This window comes from Tuber melanosporum (assembly GCF_000151645.1).
Source record: "Tuber melanosporum whole genome shotgun sequence assembly, scaffold_35, strain Mel28".
Lineage (NCBI taxonomy): Eukaryota > Fungi > Ascomycota > Pezizomycetes > Pezizales > Tuberaceae > Tuber > Tuber melanosporum.
In genome coordinates, this window is record NW_003299030.1 from 76,988 (window position 1) to 87,898 (window position 10,911).

Sequence of the window (10,911 nt, forward strand, 5' to 3'; positions counted from 1 at the left end):
TCATGGGGTATCCGGCGGACTGTCAAGCAGCGAAGAGTTTAAAAGATTAGAAACATTAGAAGGTTGATCCGATTTGAGAGCAAAATTATCGTTTCTTGCAATGTCGAAGAGACTTATGGGGATGAAGCAGAATGAAAATATTTGAACGTAGTCAGGGCGGAGTAAATCAGTAAGGGGCTTTGGGCACAGAATACATCTAGTTCCGGATGAAGGACAAGACCTTTCCAATACGAGATAGCTAGAAGAATGTACGTATGATATTGGTAAACTTTGTCAAATGGAAGAATTTGATGACCTCATTTGCTTCCGAGTAATGTGCAAAATATAGCATTAGTGTTGGGGCGAGCTGCGATAAGCCTGTACCCCAGGATGTGAGGTGGGGTTAGAGCCGGCGGGCGGGGGAGCAGCCCTGACTCCAAGACGATGATACCTATCGCATTATGACTGGGAATATTAGACAAATTATTGCTCTTGGAGGGTCCAATAATTGGCCTAAATTTATTGAACTCAAGTATGAATTTCCGTGCCCTAGTTACCCTCCCGATGGCCCTAGAACTCCATAGAAATGAACTTGGCAGAAAGGAAGCCAGTGTTGCCTTGGTGATAGAAGGTAGTGTAAAATGCCAAAGTCCCATACCAACCTCCATTTCACCAACTGGCTTCCTTGGAACAGCAGCCTGGCCGCTCGTTTCTTTCACTCTCCTCCTCCCACCTTCCTTTTCCAATTGCTACTACGACTAACGCCGATACGCACTCCTTATCTCTCCTGCCAGTTTCCACCTTTCCCTCTTTCTTCCCCCACGGAAACCTTCGTCTGTTCCTTCAGTAGCTACTCGCCAATCACCGTCGTTACATTTTCACGCTTTCGTTTATTCATAGAAAATTCTTATCAAGATGCTGCCCTACAATCCCTATACAAATTCAAAGGGTCTCTTCAACCCCCGGGTTATGGAAGTGCGCCCTCAGGCTCCATCTACTCCAGTCCAGCAAGTGAGCGCCCCGCAGGGGGGCCAGCCGCAGGTGAAACATCCGCAGGGGAGTGCTCAGCAAGCGGGTGTTACTCAGTCAAATCACCCAAGACGCTCCAAACCTACCCACATTTGCCCGGAACCTCCACGGAAATTGAGCGGCGAGAAGCATCATGTCGAGATGACATCTGGCGATATTTCTATGCCCTGCCTCCCTGCCCGCAAGAGGAGCCGTATTGAAGAACTCGATACAGCAAATACAGAAGCTAGTGCGACTGAGATCATCCTTGTTTCCAAACGCAGGATAAGCATTCAAAATGTGCCATCTTGGGTCCTCATGAAAGTTCTTGAGTGGCAAGTGAAGGGCGAGAGCACAGCCGTCACTGTTAGAGAGATCGCCAATCTTGTCCTTGTAAGCAAGGAATTCCGCATCCTTTTTCATCCCGAGCTTGTTAAGGAGGGTATCCGTCATGCCGCCCGTACAAAAAACATCGTCTTGCTCCAACATCTATGTCCGAAGGCACAGACCCTTAACTTCCCCGCATGGACTTCCGGCAAAGGCTGCAAGTCCCAGGGAGCTCGCAATGCGTCACTCTCGCCTGTTGGTGCACCCCTCCACGAGTCGGTGGGCGCAAACGATGTAACCTGTGTCGCGTTCCTCCTAAAAGCAGGTGCTGACCCTAACTTCCTCGACTGCCGCCACGAGACTGCACTCCACCGAGCCGCCAAATCTGCTGGTCCTTTGATCCTTGTGCTGTTGGTGAAGGCCGGCGGCAACCCTGAGATCCGTAACTTGCAACTCTGGACACCCTTCGACATTGCTATTGCTAGCAGGAACTTCGCCATCATGTACTCTCTCTGGCGTCTCGGTCATCAAGTCGATGGCCGTAGGGACCCCACCGGTAGTTCTCCCTTGCACAAGGCTATCGACACTGACTGCTTGCCCACCCTCCAGCTGGTGTTGGCCTTTGAACCAAAGCTGAATGTCAAAGATTGGTCCGGTGCCACTCCCTTGATCTACGCCATTTGCCAGGGGAAGAGTTCCAAGGTCATAGATGCGATCATGAGGCTCAACCCTAACGCGTTGGCCAAGGATCGTGCAGGTAAAACAGCCCTTTACTACATGTACGTTCGTAATGATGCGGTGATTAAGGGTTTGTTTGCTCGCTACTATTGTGGCAGTGAGTTCAACAAGGGATTGAAGGACGCACAGAAAAAGTCTTATAGGCGTTACGAGACCACACCCGGGGAGTTTAGTTTCATTTATCACTATTAGACTATTCTCGACCTGGTTCATGGTGTAGTGGTAGATGGTGAATCGTGGTGATGGCATTGGGGAAGCTGACGGATTGGGAAAATCTGGTTGTGGGCACTTTAAATTAACCATTTTTCCTTTAATAGACTTGTTTTTTCCTCTTCTTTCAATATACAATTATCCATACTCTTGCTATCGTCGGTGCATTTCTGTTGGTTAAAGCTTAAGCAATTCCCGGTATTACCTGAGAGGCGAAGGGTAGTTGAACCGAATACCAATTACTGATATGGACTGGATCTCGGGTGTCTTTCAATCACGCTTTGAGCCCCCGTGGGATTGCCTGTGGCTTGGCGGAGTATCTTACCGGGAGGGGAGAACTAAATTAACCATCTGCTCGCTCGTGTTATGCCTGATTGGCGCTCTCTTGACCCATGTTCAAATAGGTCCCTGTACAAGTACCAGTACAAGGGTAGATCATGAATTCATGGTACAGTGATAAGTAATGTCTCAGTAAGTGTAGTACACTTACAGTAAAACATCATGAGAATAGTGTTTCTTTTTGGACCAGGAAGATCAATCAAGTAAAATCATAGTGAGGAATATTAATAAATTCATAAGTTCATCAAATCAAACACTCCTAAAGGCTAATTGTAGTGTGGTAAGTAACTCCTTAAAACCTAGTCCCATTTTATACACTTCAGGAGCTATTGGTCAACTCAAAGCTCTGTAGAGGAGATCATGCTATTCCTGAAAATGGCATTACCTATATCTAGAGAATATATTGGTATACTATTTAATATTGTATTTCTTGTCTACAGATGTAATAACTGAAAACACCTACAACATGAGGTGAGAGGATATCTTGGTAAAGGATTCAGTTTAAGAGGTTCTGCACCACAAACATATTTATTCTGTTGAAATGTTGCTTCAGTTGCAGTGTACCAAAGTGCCGCCTAAAATCACCTTGCACTACCCCTGCTCTGTACCATGAATTCATGATCTACCCTTGTACTGCATCAGTAGACTAATGCAGCCGTGTAAAAAGCAATGTGAGGGGAAAGTACCACTGGTATCATATCTATCTTTGAGAGTGGATCCCACCCCGCACCTATGATCGCTACCCCCAAACATCACCACCATCTGGTTTATCTTGAAAATTGGTCCAGCTATTATCTTACAACCTGGTTATAGCGGTGATCACTTCGTAGCAGAAATGTCAGAACTTCACTTCACTCCGGTTCTTCATCCTCCCTTGGGGGTCTCGAGCACTTGTTTCCAGAATTCACCTCTCAGGTTCCATGCACTGATGCAGATAGAGGCAAGCAAAGATGCTACAATCAACCCTGCAGACAGATTCACGGTGCTTCTTTGGTATTCTACTAACGGTCGTGGAACATGGACACCGGCGCCATTCGAAGAAACCCCACTGCACGATGGATGGGTTCGCATCCCCATTTACTTTGCTCGGGTAGCAATTGCAGAAATCTCAACTGATGCTCGGTATAACAGGAGAAAATGCAGCACCCGGGAAGAAGGGATCTCTTTGTACTCGACCTCGATTACGATTCTAGGTTGGGACCTTTGCAATTTTGTCTGAAGTACAGGTTCGGTGATGGCCCTTGGTAAGAGCAACTCTAAAACCCAGAATTTTCAGCAATTTAACCGTGGGTTAGGCTTTGGGCAGGTTCCCGAATCGGGGGTGTGGACGGCAGAGTTGTCTTCCAGGGGCCATGGGAATATGTGGCCCTTAAAGATATAATTGAGATTGTGCCTGAAAGTGGATGGAATTCGCATACAATAATACTCGGGGACGGATATCGGGTCATTGAGTATGGGTGTACTGCAAGGGGGAAGGGGATTCTTGAGTTACCATTCGGCAAGCCGGTGGGATTAGTTGAGCGATGGATGGCTTTAGCTAAGATTGCCAGTATGGCCCAAGCTCCCCTAACCCCTGTTGGGCCATCGCTAAGCTGGGTGATAGCGCCGTGGATGGGTCCGCTTCATGGAACGAAGAACATTTCAATCCAAAAGGATGCTCTTCTTGTTATGTTCCAGCGTGCACATGACGGGCTTCATGTTGTCTCTCTACCAGTATCCGGCCTCGATGGAGGGAGTACGTATCTAACGTCTGACGCTGAGGAAGGCGGCCGGCTCATTGTCAGGTCGATGGGTGATCATGAAAAAAGTTATGATGAAGAAAGAGATGTCAAGTTGCTCATGGGATTTGGGCCTGATCCCCATAAAACTGTCGCATGTGTGTTCAACCATCTCAAAAGGAAAATCAAAGAGAAACAGGGCGGGTGGACTGATTCTTGTATGCACCACTTTTACCAGGGTAATGCGAAAGGCTGAAATGGTAATTATCAACACTAATATTTCGAGCACAGGTACTAAGTCAAAGGATTCCTCCACCTACTCCGAAGATTCCCAGGAAAGGTCACCTTGGAAGGATGGAGTCAGCTATTGCACGTGGAATGGGCTTGGTTGGGATCTGAGCGAGAATAAAATATTGAATGCTCTGGATGATCTCGAGAAATCAGGCATACAGGGTAAAAGACACCCTCCTAGTTTGTTGGCCGGGTTAACAAATGTTCTCACGCAGTCTCCAACCTCGTTATCGATGATAACTGGCAAACTCTGGTATGCCATTCTGGTCCAATTACCGTGAGCCCAAAACTAATGGAAAAATATAGGCTGGACGTGGCTATTGTTTTAACGGAACATGGTCAGCTTTCGAAGCAAATGAGAAGTTTCCTGGCGGCCTGAAAGGAATTGTCACTAAAGTACGGGAAAGATTTCCGAAGATCAAGCATATTGGAGTCTGGCATGCACTGGTACGTACTCCTGATGGTGTTTATGGATCGCAGGCGGTATATTGAATGAAACAAGCACGGCTATTGGGATGGTATTACCCCAAATAGTGCTCTTACAGAGAAATACAAGACCATTGAAGTTTCTTGGAGGGACAACGTCAATTCGATAACTAAGAAATTGACAATGGTTGATTCGGAGGATATTGAGAGATTTTATGATGACTTTTACAAGCGAGTGTACCTGTAGTGATTTTCTGGAATCCAGGTTGCTTATTGGTGATTTTAGGTTCCTGTCGGAGAGTGGTATCGATTGTGTGAAAACAGACGTTCAATGTCGGATCGATGAGCTTACTTCAGGCGCTGACAAGGCCAGGCTAGCTGGTCCTTATCAAGAAGCTTTTAGAAAAAGCGGTAATAAATTCCTTGTAAAGTCCTCCTTCTCGCGCTAAACTAGGGTCTGATAGCTATAAAATACTTTGACCAAAGGGTTATATATTGCATGTCTCATGTACCACAAATATTGTACACCGCTTTGCTACGGGATGACGGACTGAAAGCGTTCCTAAGGTCTGCCACGCTGCATCCCGATGCAATGTTGATGTGTTCAAAGGTTGACATTGATTAGGACTTCAGATGGTATGCTAAGCCATTCCTGAATATTAACAGCTCTCAAACGCTAAGATATGTTGTCCTGAAGACTTCTATCCAAATGTCCCTCAAAGTCATTCATGGCATATATTTGCCAATGCAATGAATATGATACTTTTCAGCCAACTTCATATCTTGCCCGGTTAGTTCCAATAGGTTTCCTTGCCCCTCCGTTAGTACTAAGCATGACAGATTGGGATATGTTTCAAACCTCTCTTCCGCAATATGCTTCTATTCATGCTGCCGCCCGCTGCCTTTCTGGTGGCCCCATTTTCATAACAGACTCCCCAGAATCACACGATCGATATCTGGTGTCTTCAATGGTCTCTGTGACGCCCTCTGCCGAAGCCCCTCCTCGCGCCCTGCGTCCTAGTGAAATGGCATACGCAGTAGATCCTTATCTTGGATATCGCTCAAGCAGACTTCTCTGCGTGAAAAATAGCTACTTAAACGAGAGTGGCAAGGTTCACCTGCTGGGTGTTTTCAATGTATCAGGTACCTACATAGCGGAGCTCATTGAAGCATTTTGGCCGAGAGGAGAGTGGGTAGTCAGGGGACACAACAACCAGAATTTTAAAAAAGTTGAAGGGGAACTGATGGTTGTAGGATTGGAAGCTGGTGATTGGGAGATTTTTACAGCGGCAGTGGTTCAGGATAACGTTGCGGTTTTGGGAATAAAGGATAATATGACAGGAGCCGCCGCGGTTTCCAGGTGGAGCGTGAAAACAGGTAAAGAAGGTAGGGAGATTGAGGTAGAATTGAGAGCTCTGGGAACCCTGGGTAGGTGGATACCCTATAAAAACTGTTCTTTGAATCTTGAACTAATAGTCTGGCTGGCTAAGTGATATATATCGAGGGCCTTAAACCTGAATCAATACCGCCGATTAAAAGAGAATCCTCTTCTGAGAAATCAAAGTTGGAGGGATTCCCTGTGGCTTATGAGAACTGTCTTGAGATTGACCTACTAAAGGGATGGGGGGGTATACTTGATAGTCCCCGCCACTCCAAGATAGAAAAGGAGACTCTCACCTGCACCGTCAACATAGATCTGGCCACCAGGCTCTTAGGTGTGCAGATCTCTTAAGAGCTGATCCCAGCATAAGCACCATCAAACTCTAATGCTAGTGACTCCTAGCAATATATATATAACAATTTATGTCATTATAGTACTATACTGTTTTCGAGTTAAGGGGAGCTACGCCAGCTATTTATATTTTTCTAGCCTGTGCTCTATTGTCTGTCCCATTTGTAGAGGGATACGATAGATTAGGATTGAGTGACTTAACAAACAAAAATTGGAGATGAAACACCCGCAGAAATTCCCCCCGAGCCCGAACGGGAGTTTGTGGCACTCACTAAACCTCCCCAAGGGATCAAAGTAAAAGAGAGAAAAAGGCCAGGCAAGTTGAGACCTTCGACACCACTCCCACCCCTGTCGTCTAAATTATTATTTTTTATTTTGGGCCCTAAGGTATTTCTTGCTTACAAACGAAATGTCAAAATTCCCTCTAAGATAAAGCACGAACAAGACTCTTACCATTTTTAACAAGCACTTTACACCCGTCGTGGTTGGAAAGCAGCGGCCGAGCTTCTGTGAACTGCATTCGAGAACACAATCCAGGCAGCCGGCAGCAAGCAAGAATTCCTATTGTTGTTGGTCAATTAGCTGGATAACGGGTGTTCTCGTAGCACTTCGCTCATGGTTCTTCTTGTACTGTACATGGTACGAAAGTGGGACAAGCACCTAATTCAATTAACTATGCTTCCAGTTTCTGCAGGCACAGACGTACAAGCACACATTGCCAATAGAATAGGCTGCTCATTTCTGCAATGTGAGATCATAGCTCAAGTATCTACACTATATTTTGCTCCGTAATATCTAGCTGTCAACTACCACTCGTAGAGTGTTGTGTGTATGTATTATACGTCTGTATGTATGCAGGTACAGAGAGATATTAATATTATCGGAACGAGATGGAGGGAATCCTGAAGCCCGACCCCGTCATTCACTCTATCCATCGCCGGGGCTGCTTTGAAGTCCAGAGGGTGGGCACCGGGTGAGGGTTCCCAAACCAAGTTACAGCGCAACAGGCGTTGGATTTTGCTGCGTTTTTTCGTTGATGTGCACCATAACTTAATTTGAGCCCTAGTACGAGAACTCAAATAGACGGACCGTATTCAAGGCAGTCCAAAGCATCCTCCCCTAGAAAAGGCGTAGGAAATATCGCAAACAACATTCTTTGCGAGACAAACTCAAGACAACAAACCACCAAAACTTACTAGGAGGGCAAAGCCAACATTTAGCAAAGGTTAGTTAATTCTGGTTCCCACGGAATTATCACTGCTTCAACGAGTAAGAGGATGCGTTTTTATTTATTTACTTATTTATTATGACGCTGTGTGAGCTTGTAATTAAAATCTACTATCCACTTGGCTTCTTTAAACGTCCAGTCTCATAAGAGTTCGCTTCCCACATTTTTCGTAGATTGCACACTCTCCTTCACAGAATGTGATTCGTTGACTTTTATAACCTACTAAGAATACCTGGGCCCACAACAACCACGAACACCTAGGTCTTTCACTTTGGCAATAGAGAAGAGTTACTGCTAGCTGTTCAAGATACAGCCCTACTTTAAGATTTGTGACAGCGTATCTTAAGCTTTGTGACAGCGATATCATAGCTCAATGGAGCGGCAAGAACAATCATTAAGAGAGCCCTCCCATTCCGTTATCACACTGCCCTCCTTCTTCCCAAGAAACCCTCCCATTTGTTTACCACCCCTCTCTCCACTTCTTCCCTTCAATCAGAGGCAACATCCAGGAGGCGAAGAATCCAGTTGAGAACCCTTCCGTAATCTTTAATATATCAATTAACAAACCTCTATTTTAAAACCTCGCCCCCCACTCGTTCATGAAGCATGGCCGGAGCTTACAGGCCATTCGACCGGGTCCATGCTCCATTAGTTTCCCCGCTGGAGGATCTCAATCCGGCAACCGCACACCTAAAGCCCGAGTGGGCCACTTCGTTTCAGCAATTGCAAGAGTGTTTCCTTTCTTCACTCTTTGAGGAAGGGAGGGACTACTCTGCTAATTTACCCTCCACCAATGATACAAACTCTTATCATCGTGATGACTTGTTAATTTTTAATGTTTACAAGTAGGTTATTCCTCCCACTCCGCCTTGCCATTGTCATGACCAACACAATTGCGGTTCCCCCCGCCATGTCGGCAAGTGAGAAGGGAAACTTGGGTTGTCGTACCCCCTACTCACGCTTATGTAATTTTCACCATTATAGAACGATACATCTCTCGACAGCATATGGCCTAGGTCCGAATCCATGCTCGCCATTCTACATATTCTATCCCGGTAGACATCCGGCCGACAAGATGATCCAGCGCGACACCGCAGATCCCGCGCAAGGAGCGAGCAAATTCAATAGCCTGGGCAGGAAGATATGGAAGAACCTAAAGGGCCTCGGGGCTCAGGCAGGCAATTCCAACTGTACACCCATCAAAAACCCCAAAGTTCCAACCTATTCCAGCGAATGCATTAGTCACGAAGGTGAAAACAGCCTCCCTCGCCCAAACTTGATACAATCGTTCCTGGACCGGAAGGACTTCTCGACCATGCAATCTTCAACGGTAGCCTGCATCCGTTTCTACGAGGAATTTATCGAGTGGCGCTTGATTCCGCCCCTGCCGGAGAGGCGCCACAGCAAGAATGGGTCGGGTGTGTCTTCCGGCAGCGGCGGCGGCGGTGGCAAGGGGAGAGAAGAGGAGAAGGAGAAGCAAATATACGTAGCACCGATTTCCTACCCGCTCCCCCGCTCGCCGACCCTCGACGACCATGTTGGCTCCCAGAATGGCTTCAAGAAGACGATATCCATCAGCAACCTGAGGCAGAGGGCCCGTCTGGGTCAGCAGCAAACCACCCCCGCCTCAACTGGCGCTGAACCGGTCACCCCTCCGAGGAGAGAGATGAAGAGGGTACCCAGCGATACCCCGCGTGACATTCCGGCGGCAAAGATATACCTAAATCCCACGCCCCATCTCATAACTCCGAGCTCTGGGCCCGACCGCTCCCTCACTGAATTCTTCACGGGAAAAGTGGGCGGTGAGGCAGGTCGCGATCCCCTATACACAACCCTGGAAGAGCTGGGATCCGCGGAGTCACAGCCGGTAAACCTCTTCTTCTCGGACACCGGACCCGGCACGAAGACATACTGGTGGGTGTCCGAGGACGCCAGCTGGAGGATCGTGTACGACAAGACGCAGGATATAAACGTTAGCTCGAAACTACACTGCCGAAACCCCTCCACCGGCACTGCCACTAGCCCCACTAGCCCGTCCAACGGCCGTGGTGGCGGGGCTTCGCTAGATAATTCTTCACTCAACCTCATCTTCAGAAAACCGAAGGTTGAGGAGAAGGTTACTAAAATGTTCCCGGAGGTTAAAGGGGGTTGTGTCAGGGTAACTATTACTTCATCCCTGCCCCCCTTGGCTATGAGATAGGAGAGAATGATAACTAATTTAGCCTCGTATTGACAAAGTTATACATCGCCAACTCCAACCACCCAATCGCGCAGGTTCACCTCCTCACGGGGCAGATGTGGATCCTGAAGCACCTCATGCTGGAGACCATAGACATCGTCATAACCGTCATCTTCTCGGTCGTCAACCTGGAACGCCATATCGAAGATGAGCACGAGGGGTATAAGAAACGGTCCAATCGCTTCAATGGACGTCCCGCTAGCAATTAAACTATGGATAGGGGCGGGGCAAGTTAAAACATGACAAAATCAAGTCTCATCCGCCCAAACTATCATCCAACTATCCGGAGCTTTGTTTATCCACAGATTTATGTGGCCTTTTCCTTTTTTACTTGGCTTCTCGGACTTACACAAAAATGCTGGAACTAGAAATCAAAACCATCTATTCTCCAGTATGCTTCTTCTCCTCTTCCGGCTCGAGTGGGGTTTGACCAGTGATCGCCTGCTGGATGTGCTAAGGCTGAACCGAAGTGAGTGAAAAATGTCTGCCGGTTAGTAACTCAATTGTGTCGAACACTCTTGCTTCTTCCTTGCGGACCCGCTTGGGGAATACACTCGGAAGTTTGATTCCTGTAGTAAGAAAGCCACAGCACCCACAAGTTATCCACCACCTTAAACCCAAGTGTGAACCACCATCAAAACATAGAACTCCCACCCCTAGAATCAAGTTAAAAAAA

The 10,911-nt window shown here is 47.1% G+C and overlaps 2 protein-coding genes; both read left to right on the top strand.

Annotated features, from left to right (window-relative positions):
* Positions 1–667: 667 nt before the first annotated feature.
* On the top strand, positions 668–2,244 carry GSTUM_00007317001 (uncharacterized protein; the record flags this gene model as incomplete). XM_002839334.2 has 1 exon in its annotated part: positions 668–2,244. The coding sequence occupies exon 1, from the start codon at positions 895–897 to the stop codon at positions 2,242–2,244; it is 1,350 nt and encodes a 449-aa protein (XP_002839380.1). The 5' UTR covers positions 668–894.
* Positions 2,245–4,152: 1,908 nt separating this feature from the next.
* GSTUM_00007318001 (uncharacterized protein) lies at positions 4,153–6,529 on the top strand (the record flags this gene model as incomplete). The annotated part of the gene is made up of 9 exons (XM_002839335.1): positions 4,153–4,558; positions 4,611–4,772; positions 4,826–4,863; positions 4,917–5,057; positions 5,113–5,273; positions 5,323–5,447; positions 5,501–5,638; positions 5,734–5,826; positions 5,877–6,529. 9 exons carry the CDS (start codon positions 4,153–4,155, stop codon positions 6,527–6,529), a joined length of 1,917 nt encoding a protein of 638 aa, XP_002839381.1.
* Positions 6,530–10,911: the final 4,382 nt, after the last annotated feature.